The 16,924-nt window shown below is 44.6% G+C and overlaps 1 protein-coding gene across 2 annotated transcripts; it reads left to right on the plus strand.

The window, feature by feature from the left end:
- The first annotated feature begins 545 nt into the window (after positions 1-545).
- On the plus strand, positions 546-10,928 carry LOC123413237 (protein MULTIPOLAR SPINDLE 1). Of its 2 annotated transcripts, none has more exons than XM_045106180.1 (10): positions 546-824; positions 902-959; positions 1,036-1,185; positions 1,279-1,338; positions 1,513-1,595; positions 1,679-1,736; positions 2,717-2,830; positions 5,278-5,467; positions 6,644-6,714; positions 10,630-10,928. In XM_045106180.1, exons 1-10 carry the CDS (start codon positions 639-641, stop codon positions 10,812-10,814), a joined length of 1,155 nt encoding a protein of 384 aa, XP_044962115.1. In that variant the 5' UTR covers positions 546-638; the 3' UTR covers positions 10,815-10,928. The 2 variants fall into 2 exon arrangements, with proteins under 2 accessions (XP_044962115.1, XP_044962114.1); XM_045106179.1 differs by having other exon boundaries at positions 572-824; positions 1,670-1,736.
- The last annotated feature ends 5,996 nt before the right edge of the window (positions 10,929-16,924 follow it).

A 16,924-nucleotide genomic window follows, 5' to 3' on the forward strand; every position in this document is an offset into this window, starting at 1 on the left:
TATAGAGAAAAATTATAACCATGTTACTATGATATAAAACTTCTATCAAACCCGTAAAAAAGCCAAGTAGTTCTACTACCTATTAATGTTTATATCCTCATATCAATGGTCATGTTTATTCTTCCTTAACAACTTTTGTTCCACTCTATTTATACAATGGAAAATTAGTTTTAGCATGCAAAGGTGCTCACATTTTTCTATTTATATACCCGGTGCAAGAGCCTTTTTTCTAGTAAAATCAGATTATGGATTGCTAATGACCCATTATCATTGTAAAGTTGAAGGTAATTACTAATTTTTGCCATCGTTATTTTTTTTTCCTCAACACGCACACAGGACAGATAGGTTATCATGCAACGTAAAAACATGAATTACAGTTTATGTAATCTGACCTCCAAACACGTCCTTCTAAATTATCTTTACAAACCTGATTATATAATGTATTTTTATAATTCAAATTATCATAATTTATTATGATTGGAAACAGGGTCTTAATATAGGCAAGGGGTTTATTTCGATCCACCTAGAGTAGAGAATTACGAGCGATACATATTACGAATTTCAAATTGCCCCCTCTCGTGCTTCCTTTCCTCATTTAGGTTTTCGCTCTCTCCCTCCTGCTAGTCGCCGAAATCGCCATGGCTCCCGCCTCCTGCCCGCCGACGGCGACGCCGCTGGCTGCATCCTCGTCCCCGATAGACTCGCCATCGCTCAAGGCAGCCATCGCAATGGCTCTCATCCAGTACAAACGCCTCCCCTCGACAACCGCCGCCGCCGCCGCCGCGGGCACCACCTCCCCGCCTCTTATCCACTGGAAGCGCAAGGTCTCACCCCCCCTCCCCCCCTCTCTCCACAAACCTCTAATTCCACCTTTATCCCACTTTCCTCTTCTTCCACCCAGGCCAAGGAGCGGAAGCGCGAGATTCTCCGCCTCCGCGAAGAGCTCAAGCTCCTCCAAGGTAAGTGCGCGCGCCCGCCCGCGTTCGTTCGGTTTCCCGCGCCCAGTTGCCGTGGCTGAGATGTGTTGTCGATCAGATGGGGTGCGCGGGGAGGCGATGGAGCCGCCAGTTGCATCATGCCGCTGCCACTTCTTCGACGGGTGCAGCGACCTGCAGCCGCTGCCGCCAACGGGTGGAGGGGAGCATTGGGTCGACGAGGTGCTGCGGAGGAGGTTCCTCAGATTGGGTACAGTATTTAGAGTCTGCCATCGAGATGAAATTAATTGGCCACAACACACACAAATTTTAACAATCATGTTTTGTAATTTAATCGCAACAGCGCGGTGGAAGGAGAAGCGACGGAGGCTGGATCGATCTCTTCCGGTCACTAGTTTGATGGGTGGGTGTTACTGAGAACATATCGTTATGCTTTACCTTTTTTTTTCCTCCACGAGTGTATATGAACTGTGTGCCATTTGGAAGTTTGGATCGTTCCACTGTTACAAGTTCCTATTTCAGGTTACGGTTACCACAGCAAAATTTTATCCTTCGTTTGAATTATTTGATTGTGCAGAGATCAATAGCGAGGATGAGATACAACAGCTTAGCTTGTCGACTGATTTCCTGGTGGAGCTATCAGATGGGATATTTGCAAAAGTATAATTCTATCCTCTCATTGTAAATGAGATTCCCATATTTTTGTTTCTTCTACGCTTCTAACATTGGATTAGCTTGTGCAGAGAGAACCATGCTCCACATTTGCTACATTCTCTCACCAAGCAGTAGACTTCATTTTGGGTAAGTCAGGATTTTCCTATAATACCATCATTGAATCTGACCGATAATCTAAGCTATGCATAGTGTGATGTATAATCCAATGAGATATTAAGAAAGTACTCAAGCTCAACTATGAGGAACACAGCTTTCCTGCCTTGGTGTGTAGTGATCCGAAATAATTAGTGTAGAGTCAAGTTTTACTATTTTCATGGGTATACTATTTAAAGGAAGAAAACACAAACTTATCTACACTACAAATTCAGCCTTCTACATTTCATTTGTGTTGAACTATCACCATTTGGTCCATATGTACATTTCCATGCTCAAAGAATGCAGGATATGACGTGGTTGTTTGAAATAATGAAATTTATGGGACACAAAGGCCAATTTTAGATTTCGCTTTCCCGATTGTGTAATATAAAAGTCTAGTACCCTATTAGTTACCACTTATCAATTCAAGACGGATAGAATAGACACACAGACACACCTTACATGCACATAGTAAATTATGGTGCTCATAATTTTCAGTGTGTTGACATGGCAAACCAATGACATGGAATAAAAAAAAGGGCAGCCCGGTGCATATAGCCCCCCGCTTGCGCTGGGTCCGGGGAAGGGACCAACCACTTTGGGTCTTCTCTATGCAGCCTTTCCCTGCATTTCTGCAAGAGGCTGCTTCCAGACCAATGGCATGGAATCTAGGCAACAAATCAGAATATGACTTATAAATTCACTTCCAGCTTACAGCCTTATCTTTCTGTTGTCTTAGTGGGTTGTTATTTTACTGTTTACTATAGCTGTACAACACTGTAGCGTGATCCGGAATCTTTTTTGAGTTCTTAAAGCTGCATTGTCAGATCAAAACATGCATGTTCGAAATACAGTTGACACAAAATTACCATTATGTTAATGATCAAATTTCCTGTTTATCTTATCTGTTCAATCCATATTTGGTTGAGACAACAGTCTTTTATCAGTTTGTAAAATATTTTTTCTTTCAGCTTTACTGAGGAACATTCTATCGTCGAAAAGGGAAAAGCAACTGGTTGAGGAGATAATTGATGGTTTAGTGGCACGTTTGATGAAAAGGATGTGCACCATTCCTGAAACTTCCGGTACTTCAGATTCACGTGATACTTATTTGATATACTCTTTAAGTACTTTGGATGTTTTGTCTATATTCTTTCAGAACAGTACACACAAGGTGATGGTCTGACAGAAACATGCAATGCAACCTTGTTAGAACTAGCTCACTGGATCGTTCACATCAAATCACGACGAACACGCGCACACAAAATTATGTAGCCAAGGGTCCTTGTCGTGCCCTAATTCTTCTCTCTATTATTTTCTGTTTTCTCAACTCGATCTTACAATGAACGCACCCGTACTCGTGCATATATATATACACGACCATGACCAGCTATCCAACCGGCCAAACTAGTCCTACTCGGACACAAAGCCTAAACCTGCATGGAATTGCTTTTGGACTCCAAAAGCATATACGGACACGGCTAAACAACAGCCATAACCTGGACTCCTAATTTGACTACTACTAGGACTATACCCAGGACAGCACGGACATGTATTGCTACAACGCAACCCTAAACAAGATTATCTAACAATCTCTCCCTAATCTTGACTCCTGTCTTCTGTGCTTCTCTAATCTTGACTTGTTGATGATTCATCCCTTGTCGACTTATCCGCTCGCATCACGACAAGTTAAATTGACAGGCTTCATTGATCGCAAGAATCTCTTCCCAATTTCAACTTGGCGAATTTACGGACCACCTCAAATATGCCTTGGACTACCCAGCCTCGCTAGTAACCTGTGGAATACACCACCCGGTGGACTACACCATCCACCCTAGCGAGATACATGCCGACTCCTTGTGGATCACACACCACCACGTGGACTACACCGCCCACTCCAGCCTCATGTAGAGACATGGCCTCATTGAAGAGACTCACCTTCACCGGTTTACCGCCCCCACATACTTGACTTGATCCTCCTGTCGAGACACATAGACGACATGAGCTTCATCTTCAACACCTCCTCACAGAGATGAGCACTTGGACATATCGACTCCAACACGATCACGACAACCGACCGACCGTGCAAACCAGCACGACTCCTTGACTCCAACTCCCTTGGAGGATGACGCTGATGGCTTCTCGGCACCGCACCTCGGCACCATCGCTCCCATCAACGATTTTCTTCCACCGCCTTGCCGACGACAACCCACTGTCCCTCCTTGCCGCTTCGCCGAACGACGATCTCCTGAACCTCTTCACCCGTCGCTCCACGAACGACCATTGCCCGCCGCTCCTCGTCGCTGCACCACCCAACGACCATATTGCCCGCCCCGAGGCGCTAGTCGGGTCGCCTCCCCGGGGCAAGCGCAGCTTCACCTCGACCTTGCTCTAGATACCAATTGTTAGAACTAGCTCACCGGATCGTTCACATCAAATCACGACGAACACGCGCACACAAAATTATGTAGCCAAGGGTCCTTGTCGTGCCCTAATTCTTCTCTCTATTATTTTCTGTTTTCTCAACTCGATCTTACAATGAACGCACCCTTACTCGTGCATATATATATACACGACCATGACCAGCTATCCAACCGGCCAAACTAGTCCTACTCGGACACAAAGCCTAAACCTGCATGGAATATAGCTTTTGGACTCCAAAAGCATATACGGACACGGCTAAACAACAGCCATAACCTGGACTCCTAATTTGACTACTACTAGGACTATACCCAGGACAGCACGGACATGTATTGCTACAACGCAACCCTAAACAAGATTATCTAACAAACCTTATGCCTGATACAGCTTTCTAGCATGCAAGTTACTCTAGTTAGTTCATACAGAGTGTTTTCAAATTTGTAAATATTTGCTGGGACCACAATCCCAGACTCTTTCTCAATACATCAATATAGCACAAGTTGCTTTATGATCCAACAACCTGGAAGTATTTTACTCAGGGTCATGGCTTTCTTGAGGTCAGCCCTAAGTTATGCTGTAAAATCATCGATGATCTGCGATGGGAGATATCTAATGTGAAATAAATTATGCTTTCCTTAATATTTCGGTTTACAGTACACTAGGTAGCATTCTAGTTTGCAGCCTCCATCCCAACTTATTGTCAAACAAATTTCCATCCCAACTAGAGATAACAAATGTATGTTTACTTTGTATGCTGTCCACAAAGTACTGTGAAATACCTCCTGAGTATCAAAATTGAACTCGTACTACTTGTGGAAGTCCCACCAAGTATGGTAGATTACTTACAGGCTTCATGGTGTTTGTTTTACATTCTTTCTTATAGGCAAATCATATCAATATATTCTTTTACATGAACACTTTGAATCATGTTTTATTTTGATTAGATCTGCTGAGTGGTCACATCTGTAGTTTCATTTAGTTACTTTTGGTCATTTCAGTGCAGAGTAAACACAATGACATAAACTATGAATTTTGGCATTCATGTGTCTGTGCTCCTAATATCAACCAATAGTACATGGATTGTCGCCTTCCATTTTGTTCAACTTTGCAGGACCAGTTGACTGCTCAGATGCCCAATTCAATGTGCAGCACTTGTTCCGCAAATTAGGAAATGAAGAATTCGTTGGTCAGCGGATAATCCTTGCAGTTTCTCAAAAGATCTCAAATGTATCAGAAAGCTTGCTTCTCATAGATCCGTTTGATGATTCCTTCCCTGATATGAATGACAATATGTTCATTATGTAAGCTTAAGCTGATCTTCTTTTCATTCTAGTTTATATTACAGTAGAAGAATTTTAACTTACCCACTTAAGGCACTCATGATTCCCTGTTCTCCAGTGTACCTATTTTAATTCACTGGTTTATAAGAGACATTTTGACTTCTAGTATTGAAATCTGGATGAAAAACTATACCGGCAGTCTGAACAAGGCAGCTATTCCTACATGTGCAGTAGTTCATATATTCATTTAGTCTTGAATTATTGGATGGAAAATAGTTTGAAGAGGCTACCATTTCCACTTTAGCAGTGTAGTGAAAAATGCTTTGAATAGCCGATCAGTTGCCCATTAATTTGGTGCTGGCCCAAAGCGTCGCAATTAGGATACACAGAGGTTAGTTAATGGGTTTGAGCTTTCATTGGCTGTCAAATCTGGTTAATTGACAACCTACAACCCTTTTAGTTTTTTTGTTTTGCCGGATTGCTCATTTAGTTGGTGCCTGTAACTTTTGACATCCTGCATGTGCATCATCTATGTTATTCTTCATTGGTCCAAATTTATTCCTTTGTCTTATTGATCTTCGCAGACTGTATGGTTGGATATGTGAAGAATTAACTGAACATTTGAAGGGGGATATGCAACAGTTGCTACTTCCTGCTACCTCGTTTCAGAAATAGATGATGGTGTAGAAAATGTATTTTCAAGTTTGTCTGACAAGTACTCCCTCCGTCTCAAAATAAGTGTCTTAAGTTTAGTATAACTTTATACTAGCTCTAGTACAAAGTTGAGACAGTTATTTTGGGACAGAGGGAGTAATATGTAAGAAACGATTTCGGTTGGCTACCTGGAAACTTTATCATTAGATTTGTGATGGAAAATATTTTCACAACATGCTCTTAAATAGTCTCATATTCGCATACAAAATAACGGTCAAAGTTACATATTAAGAATGCGATGTATGCTCATGTATGGAATGTCGTCTCTATACCCTACTTTTCATGTATGCATGCTCACTAGAAATATGATTGTCATTATTGATCTCCAGTTGCATCATCCTTGGGGATACTTCCAGTTAATGCAAAACTCACTGATTATTATCTGGATTTAATAACTGCTGGTTCGTATGAGATTTTTTTGTTACCTTGATTCTGACTGTATAACTAATTGTTGTGTGTGGTCATCGTATTCGTGTGTTGCAGGATTCAATTAATCGAGTTCCTCATATCTGATCACATGAAAAATTGGCTATGTTGCGAGCAATTTGACAAAAGTAAGTGTTTTCCTACCCCTGGACATCCTTTTCCCTATGTATTTAGTTTTCTGAATTGTGTTTGCATTCAACCCTTACAACAACAACAACAACAACAACAGAGCCTTTCAGTCCCGAACAAGTTGGGGTAGGCCAGAGTTGAAACCCATAAGATCTCGAAACCTAGTCAGGGTTCTGTCACGTGGATAGCTAACTTCCACACACCCCTTTCTATGGCTAGTTCTTGGTGATATTCCAGTCCTTCAGGTCTCTCTTTTCGGACTCCTCCCATGTCAAGTTTGGTCTAGCTCAACCTCTCGACATTATCAACATTCAACATGATAGTGTGAACAATATTAGGATCACATCACTTGATTTAAAGAAATTGTGTCGTATCAAATATCTAAATATATATAATATGTTTTAGTTGACAGCCACAGTTGAGAGATTTTTATTACTAGCATAGTGCCCGTGCGTTGCTATGGAGGCAAAACAATAACTTGCTCCTACGTTATTATATGAACAACAAAAAATAAACATAATTTCTCAAATAAGTTCACTTTTTTTTGTATCAATCAGTTATGTGTAGTGTCATAACAACAACCGAGAGTACGACATAGCTATTCAGTGCAAGATTATAGTCAAAACGATAACATCAATAAAGGCTTGTTGAGCTCAATTCTAAATTTCTTGTACTTAATTTAAAAAAAATGTTCAAATGCTTCACCGTGCTAGCTCCTCAAATGACCAAAGCTTTCTCATCATTCCAACATTGCAATGCATGCTCAATACTATGAGTAACACAAGTAGGAAATGTCGTACTTAGCTAATTTGCCTGATAAATATGCGTCATCTCATGACACATAACTTGACTTTTCTGGACGGAATATGCCAGAGTTTTTTATAACGCAGCGGGTGAAACATCTTTGATTTATCTTGTTCATTCAACAGTTACAAATTCACAATAGTCCAATGTTAATTATCATGTTCTACAAATTAGAATACAAGGACTTTTCCATATAATATAATTTTCAATGATGCGCTTTTTAGTCAGACGCGTGCATATAATTATTATGTACTCTCCCAGTACTGCTCTCTCCGTTTTAATTTACTTCAGATATTAGCTTGGTCTCGGGTGAAACTTTTTAAACTTTGAGTAAGTTTATATTAAAAAAATTAACATCCACAACACCAAGTTAGTGCCATTAGAATCATTATTCGATATATTTTCATACTATATTTGTTATGGTTGCTAGGGTTTAAGCGGGAGAGAGAGCTGCCAGGGCGCGAGAGAGCCGGCCGTGGGGTCCTTTCCCACGGCCGGGCAAGAGGAAAAAGGGTTTTCCTTCTTAATTCTTGCATGATTAGATTAATACATCTCCTCTCGATATATAGAGAGGTTTACTTGACTCCCAAGTAAGGCTTACTTGACCCCTAAGCAAACCCTAAGACTAACGGACCTAGGCCCATCACATACTCTAACACTACACCCCACCTGGACATGCAGCTCGTCCTCGAGCTGCAACCTAACGACGATTCGACCCCACACAACCCTAACGCCTAAAAAACAAGCCTTTTACATCTCGGCCTATTGTATTGACCTGAAATAAGCTAACCCGAATGAGACTCCGACTCTTTATTTTTGACTCCGAACGATAAGGCGAGAATCTTTCGTGCGCCGAACTTGTGCGTTTGCAGCCCCCTGGATCCCAAGGACACCATCGGGACCAAGGGAGCCCTCGCGGCGGCCGGCGACGGAATGCAGTGGTGCTACGCGGTGCGCTCCTGTCGGTGACACCATGTCTTCTCCCCGCCGGCCGACTGTCGATGTTGCAGACTTGGAGGTCGTAGCCCGTGGGAAAAACAGCATGCTCGCCGCCCGTGGGGAAACCGCATGCCCAAGATCCCCCACGCAGCGGACGAGATTGAGGTCCATTGCACCGCGAAGCGCAACTTGGTGGAGCTGCAGCTGCAAATCACGCATCTCCTGCACATGCCGACGTGCTAGGAGGCTGCGCGCAGCAGCCTGCAGCCTCACCGCCGACGACACGTGGTGGGTAGCGATCCAAGCCGGAAGCGGTGCCGACGACGGCTGAAACTTGATCTGTTGGATGGGATTGCCCTGGGACGGCGGTGGCGCTGCTGGGAACGAGGTCGTCGCAGTCCCGTCGTAGGTCATCCCATGCTGGAACGTGATGATCGGCGTCGTGGTCGCAGCCGAGGGCGGCGGCGGCGGCTGTGCGGGGGTCGGCGCCGGTGCTGTGACCATGGAGGACCCCCCGTGGAATGGCGCACCGTCGGGACTGGCGAAGCGGGAGGGCCCGCCGTACTGTTGGGGTGGCGCTGGTGGCGACTGGATGTGCGGCGGCGCCCATGCCGCCGTATGGATCGGCCCGGAGACGGGGAACGGCAGCGGCGGCTGCAGCAGCCTGGCGTCGAGTGGCGGCGACGACAGCAGCAGCGTCGGCTGCCGCGTCCCGGCGATCGCGGCGAAGGCCGCCTGGTGCAGCGGCTGCCACGGCAGCCACGCTGGCCCGTAGACGGTGACTGATGGCGCGGCCGGCGGCGGTCCGTAGGGACCGGCCAGGAAGAGGCAGATCCCTTGGACGGCGATGGTGAGATCGCGGATTGCTCCGACGATCTCCTCCGGGGTGAGGGCGACAGGAAGCGGCGGCGACGGGGTGAACATGATCGAGCCTGAGAAATCTGATACCAGATGTTATGGTTGCTAGGGTTTAAGCGGGAGAGAGAGCTGCGAGGGCGCGAGAGAGCCGGTCGTGGGGGTCCTTTCCCACGGCTGGGCAAGAGGAAAAAGGGTTTTCTTTCTTAATTCTTGCCTGATTAGATTAATACATCTTCTCTCCATATATAGAGAGGTTTACTTGACTTCCAAGTAAGGCTTACTTGACCCCTAAGCAAACCCTAAGACTAACGGACCCAGGCCCATCACATACTCTAACAATATTTTATTATTATTTTAGTTTAGATTGTTTTTGATAAACTTAATCAAATTTTGTTTAGATCAAACCTAATAAGGGGAGTAAATAAAAAAGAGGGAGTACAATGTTAGGTCAGATGTTAGTTGACCAACTTGAATATGAAATGCCAAGCTAGCCTAGCCATCTAGGGGAAGTCAGTGGCGTGAGCTCTAGGGTGCGCGTGGCCCATTAGGTTCGAGCGGCCAGCGGTCCCGCTCAGGGTCGAAGGTCAGTCAAGCAGCTACTGTCCATGAGACAGAAGAGATAAGGACCGGCGGCTAGAGATAATCTAGATGGTGCGTGAACATGGACCGGAGGCCGAGCTGCTAGTATCCGGCAGAAGCTGCGCTCCAACGCAAGGCGTTGACATGCTGGCAGGGTTATATATAAAGAGAGAAAAATAACTGGGAGAACTGGAAAATATTGATGCTATGCGTACGATGCTTGATGTATGATATTTGTACAACGCCCAGTCATGCATTCGTCCCTGCACCTGGCAATTCGGTAAAAAAACCCATGTTTAACCATGCAATGTCGTTCCTTCCGAAGAAATGTCAAAGATTCAACAACATGAAAAATAGGCAAGGACCATGTAGGGCCTGCATGCATACAGGAACCTGAGCAGTCCAAAGTATTATTTTATTTATCAGATGTGCAAACAGTGTAGTAACCATTTTTTATTTGGGCACCCATCATGCACATTTTTTATTTGGGTTGATGTTGCAATGGGTTCCACATGTAGGAGGAGGTGAGGGGTGAACTCATCACCAACTCAAATCTTTATAAATAGGAAAGATATAGATGTGCATCTTTAGTTACAAATTTGAATTGATAGATACTGAAATGTATATCCAAATAATACCACTGCTAATAGAGCTTCATTGCATCATGCTATGCTATATCTTCCTGGCAATTCATCGCACAGAGTTTTGATCAAACTTTACAAACTGTTATCCAGAAATATTTGAAGAATGGGTCAGATCTATTCTGAAGGCACGCAAGGACCTGGAAATCCTAGAAAACAGAAATGCGCTGTATGTGGTGTACATTGAGCGAGTGGTCGGAAGGTTGGCGAGAGAGGTGGCTTCTGCTGCTCACCAGGGGAAGCTGGACCTGGATGTCTTTTCCAAACTTCTGTGCTGATCACTTCCAGCCTCAGACTTGAAAATGTATTACTCACAAGTTACTTGACTGACCTTTTTCCAGTTCGTTTTTACTCCAGAAATTTGCTAATAAATCTATTGTTTTGCTGTTCCATTGTCCTTTATTCACTATTCATATATCATGTTCATCACATCAATTTCAGGATGCTTACCTAGGCAAAATTGACAAAAATGACCCCTGGGGCGAAAGAACTCACGGAGTGACCCCTCGGGGAAAATATTTCCCGGCCTGACCCTTTTCTGTGACGCCCGACAGCTAGGCGCCACACTACACTGTGTGACGCCTAGCCGTTCGGCGCCACACCCCCCGACCACCTGACAGGGAGGGGTCCATCCCCCAGGCCGTGTGACGCCTAAGCCTCAGGCGTCAAACATTGTAATGTGTGGCGCCGAACGCTTAGGCGCCACACATGGACTTTTAACTGGTCACGGGCCAGCCCCCCTCCCCACCCTCTCCCCATTCCCCTCCCCCAGCCCCCTCTCCCAGCCACTGCCCCTCCCTCAAATCCTTCTCTAAATCACCAAATCTGAAGGTTTGGACCGGACATTTGTTGTCCAATCACTCCCCTAAGGTAATCCCCACCTCTTCCCTCATTCTTATCCAAAGGAAAATCTTTTGTATTCTTTTTTTTTGCAAATTTGAGGAAACCCTAGTTTTTCATGAAATGTGGGATGTATATGATATTGTTTTATTTGTTTGTATGTTAGGATAAGGGGTATGATGGGGTTAGGATTAGGGTTGTTTGGATGTGTGCATTATGGTTGTTTTAGGGTTAGGCTAGGGTTAGGCTATGGTTAGGCTATGGTTATGGATGTTTGGTTGTGTTAGGGTTATGATGGGGTTAGGGTTATTTGGAAGTTAGGCTAGGGTTATTATAATTGTATGATTGCTTATAAAAAAGGTTCTATGTTTTGTTGTTTAGGTATGGGAAGAACATGTGTTTATGTTCATCACGTGGACAAGGATGCCTTTTTAAAAGGCAATATTGATCCGGACCCGGATGAGCTTGACATGGTGTTCGATTTGTGTCCTAGCTATGGTGAATTGTTGGAACAAGTCCGAAAGGATTTGAATTGGATGGAGCCTAGTGATGTAGTTGAGTTTGATGGTAGGCATAATGTGGGATTCGGAATGCACATTCGTTGGAAGACCATGCGTGTCAACTCCGAGCAACGTTGGCTTGCATACAAGGATACGGTGGCCGAATCACTAGACAAGGCTTTAGAGTTATTTGCCATAAAAACAAATGTTTCTAACTTGTTGGATTTGAACCGGGTTGCCTCTTCGATTCTTGAAGCTATTCCTGCACCCATCAACGAAGAGGCCAACATTGAACCTCTTTCTTGTGTCTATGAGGCCAACGAAGAGGTCAACATTGAACATGAACCATTGGTAGAGGCTAATGATGAACACGATGATGATGAGAATGATGGTAATGTTCTTCATGACAACAACCTTGGTGATTTGAACAAATATAATTTGCAAGAGACAATGGACCATTCCATTCCGTACTCACGTGGCTATGGCTCTGAGTCTGACGATGAGGGTCCCGATGAAGAAGTTGATGAGGAAGGGTTCACGGCAAAGGAGGCTGAAGCTTTCAGGAATGTATTAAAGCGTGATCACCGGACACCATTGTTCGAGGATCTTAGCCTTGCGGATGAAGCCGTGGTTGACGGATGCGAAGGCATATTGTTTGGAGTTAGGCCACCTTCTCATCGGGACACACATGGGAAGAATATTATTTTGCCGGGGTCAAAGTTCGAAACATTCTTTGAACTGAAGATGTGGTTGGATGAATATTCTGTTACGCATTATAGGCCACACAAAGTTCATTCAAACATGAAGCTGCGTTACACGGTTGCATGTGAGGATAGAGGTTGTCCTTGGATTGTCCGTGCAAGACCATGGAAAGGAGGGCCAGGATGGAACATTGTCAGTTGTATGCCTCACATGTGTCGAGGCAAGAGGGTTGATGGTGCCCTATCGTCGCAAAGCCATAGACAACTAACCTCTGAGTTCATCGCTTATAGGCTTTCCAACTCCATCTCCTCTCTTCCTACAATGAGCATAAAAAGCGCACAAGACCTTGTGAAAGCCCTCTTTCACTAGGAAGTGAAATATGGTAAGGCATGGAAAGCAAAGCAAGCCGCATTCAAGATGTTGTATGGTGATTGGGAGGAAGCATACAACCGCATACCTAGGTTGTTGGGAGCTATTGCCCACACTAACCCGGGCATGGTTCATGTGGTCGAGCCGTATGGGGAGAAAACAAGGATTCTGAATGGAAATAGGGTCCGCGTATTTGGCCGTGCATTTTGGGCATTTGAGCAATGTGTGAGGGCTTTCCAACACTGTCGTCCTGTCATCTCCATCGATGGCACGTTTTTGACCAGACAATTCAAGGGCACTTTGTTGATTGCAATAGCAAGTGATGCCAATAACCGGTTGATGCCTTTGGCTTTTGCTTTGGTTGAGGCAGAGAACAATGTTAACTGGGAATGGTTCTTGCATATTTTGAGAACCAAAGTATTACCGTTTGAGAGGGAAATATGTGTCATATCGGATCGCCATCAAGGCATACTTAACGCGGTTGACATTGTCATTCCCGGCCATGCTCCTTTGCATCATCGATGGTGCATGAGACATTTCTGTGCAAACTTCTACCGGGCATGTGGTAGCAAGGAGTTGGCGGATGATCTTCAAGATTGTTGTCAAGCATTTTCGGACAAACGATTTGCAAGATTGTACAATGCTTTGCTTGTAAACAAAAAACTTGATGCATGTGGCCTTGAGTTTCTTAACAGGCACATTGAACTTCGGGCCAAGTGGGCACGAGCTTATGACGAAGATGGCCGAAGATATGGTCAAATGACAAGTAACATGGCAGAATGCTTCAACCTGGTGTTGAAGGGTGTCCGTGCTTTGCCGGTGACGGCAATAGTTCAATACACATTCGACAAGTTGAGAGCATACTTTCTAAAGTACTCGCAAGAAACAGATGATCAAATTACGGGAGAGAACAAGAAAAAGTATAAGTACCAGTTTCCATCAAAGGTTGACAAATGGATGGTATTTCAATCACGGAAGGCTGACTCCCAAACGGCTACCCTGTGCAACAACGAGGATTGGACATACGAAGTGAATGAGCCCGGGGGAACGACAAACGATGGCCAGGAACACGGAAACATGGCGTTCAAGGTATCTTTATCCTTTTGTGATTGCTCTTGTGGGAGGCCAAGGTTGCTTCATCTCGCATGCTCGCATTTGTACACGGCAGCTCGCAGTAGGAATGTGGACGTCAACCATCCACTAACCGTGAGGGAGTCCGAGTTCTCGATCATGACCACGAAGCATACATGGGTTCCTAGATTTGAACCATACTTTGACCAATCACAATGGTCGGAGTATCATGGAGTACAACTATGGCCCGACCCAGAGTGGAAGGTTGTGAAACTGGGAAGACGAAAGACAAAGCGTTTTAAAGGAGACATGGATGGATGGGGCCATGGTGGTGGCAGAGAAATGGGGAACAACCAATTCCAAGAGCCTACTGAGAGATCACATTGTGGAGATTGCGGTGTAACAGGGCACAACACAAGAAGGTGTACGACGCGAAAGAAGAAGTCCAAAAACAATGATTCCAGGTCAAGCCAACGGGTCAAGGAAGCACAACCCAACAAGGGGCGGGTCAAGGAAGCACAACCCAACAAGGGACGGGTCAAGGAAGCATGAGCCAACAAGGGACGGGTCAAGGAAGCACGAGCCAACATGTTCCTAGCCGACTTGGGCTTACTAGAGGACGTGGTGCTAGAGGAAGCGGTGGTGGTAGAGGCAGGGGTGTTGCTAGAGGCAGGGGTGGGATAGGTGGTGGTGGTGCTAGAGGCAGGGGTGGGATAGGTGGTGGTGCTGCTAGAGGCAGTGGTGGGATAGGTGGTGGACTTACTAGGATTGGTATGCGTGGATACCTACGAGGACCATTTCCGTATGTCACATATTTCACTTATCTTTATCATGTTGTTTTTCATGCTCCTTTGTGTGTTATTTTACTAATTATGAGCTTTGATGCCTGTTTTCTAGGTATGGCCGCTTCTCAACCCAACAAGGCAAAAGCGGAGTGGGGGGAGGAGAAGGATGCAACCAATGAGGAGCAGCTGTTGATGAAGAGGGCTGCAAAGAAGTTGAGAGAGGAGGATGCAGCGGAAGCGCGAAGGAAGAAGGATGAGGAGCATAAGGCAAAGATGGATGAGGAGTGGCAAATGTTCCTTGAGCATAAGCGATATGAGGCTAGGATAAAGGAGAATGACAGGAAGACGCTAAAGAAACGTAAAAAAGAATATGAAGCTAACTTTAAGAAGATGTGGGCAGAGGCCGCAGCAAAGAGAGAGCGGGAGCATCAACGCTTCACGGAGAGGGTTAAGGAAGAGGCTTCAAAAATGCGCAAAAGGGAAGAGGAAGAAGAAGAAGAGAGGAAGAAGAAGAAGGGTAAGGGGCCTTGCTCGACCCAATAGAGCCGGATGCTTCTATTCTATGTGTTGTTGAACCCTATGTGTTGTTGAACCTTGTTCGGTTCCGCGTTTTCTTACTATGAAACTCCACTATGTATGCATTTTTGGACGTATGTTACTTCAAGAACCGTATGTATGTTTGAACTCCACCCTCTTTGTGTTGTATGTTTTAACGTATGTATTTGAACTCCTCCACCACTACTATGTGTTGTATATTTATGCATATTTGTGATGTATATTTGAACTCCTCCACCACTATGTGCTGCAGTTTTCAGCATGACAGAATGTGTGGCGCCTAAGCCTTGGGCGTTGCACATGTGTGGCGCCTAAGGCTTAGGCGCCACACATGTGAAATAGAGTAACAGAAAGTGTGCATTTTCGATGTTAGTAGGTTTTCAATTGTGTGACGCCTAAGGCTTAGGCGCCACACAATTGAAAACCTATTGGCATCGAAAATGCACACTTTCTGTTACTCTATTTCACATGTGTGGCGCCTAAGCCTTAGGCGCCACACATGTGAAACAGAGTAACTTGGCTACTCTTTTGATGAGTAATGCTCATCCTAAGTCTTAGTTTCACTATGTTCTCATTTTGTTCTCATTTTGGTCTTAGTTTTACTATGTTGGTCTTAGTTTCACTTTGTTCTCATTTTTGTCTTAGTTTCACTTTGTTCTCTGTTTCATCAAGACTATGTTTCTCATTTCATCAAGACTCTGTTGATCATTATCCTTATCTTAGTCTTCTCAAGTGTTGCTAGAACTTGCTTATACAACTTGCTGAAATTAAGATACAACTTGCTCATACAACTTCGTGAAATCTACTGAGTCCAACGTGGATGTTTTCCTTTTCCATCACTGGCTTCTTCTGCTGCCTTGACCGCACGAGCTCTTTCTCTCTTTCTCTTCCTCTCAGCTTCACGGGCTTGTTCCCGCTGTCTGTAAACCTCCTCCAGTCGTAGTTTCTCTTCTTGGTTTTTCCTTATCATCTCATCAAAAAAAGCCCTCTGCTCCACACAGTACTCTTCCCACTCTTTCTTCTGCGCTGCGTTGCACATGTGTGGCGCCTCAGGCTTAGGCGTTGCACATGTGTGGCGCCTAAGCCTTGGGCGCCACACATGTCAAAACCTGCTGGAAGCTTAATTTTGACAGCAATATAACATTTTTGACAACAACTTAATAGTTCACAACAATTGCAACAGCATCATCATATATGTAGACAACATTTTTGACAACATCATCATCATATATTTAGAGAACAACTAAATGGTTCACAACAAGTGCAACATCAACTAAATGGTTCACAACTCGAAATAGTTCACAGCGAAAGTAAATAGTTCACAACACAAGTGCAACACCAACTCCAAATGACTCCGGTTCACACCTTGGGGCCTCGTCCCCTCTTAGATACTAGCTTCTTCCTTCTCGCAACCACAAATTGCTCCGGGTCATCTGACTCATCGTCATCGTCATCCTCATCCTCATCGTCCATGCTTCTCATCCTTGACAAAAGAGAGCCCCCGGCCACCGGATTCTTTCCTTTCGCATAATCATCCGGTGAGTACCGCCTAAATTCCTTCCTGGG

Source organism: Hordeum vulgare, chromosome 7H (genome assembly GCF_904849725.1).
Source record: "Hordeum vulgare subsp. vulgare chromosome 7H, MorexV3_pseudomolecules_assembly, whole genome shotgun sequence".
NCBI classification, from domain to species: Eukaryota; Viridiplantae; Streptophyta; class Magnoliopsida; order Poales; family Poaceae; genus Hordeum; species Hordeum vulgare.

Bases quoted from the DNA above. Each gene is read 5' to 3' on its own strand.
- LOC123413237 (XM_045106179.1), top strand. From the start codon at position 639: ATGGCTCCCGCCTCCTGCCCGCCGACGGCGACGCCGCTGGCTGCATCC. The intron at 1,186-1,278 runs GTACAGTATTTA...TAATCGCAACAG, and splicing joins GAGGAGGTTCCTCAGATTGG to CGCGGTGGAAGGAGAAGCGA. The intron at 1,596-1,669 runs GTATAATTCTAT...ACATTGGATTAG, and splicing joins CAGATGGGATATTTGCAAAA to CTTGTGCAGAGAGAACCATG.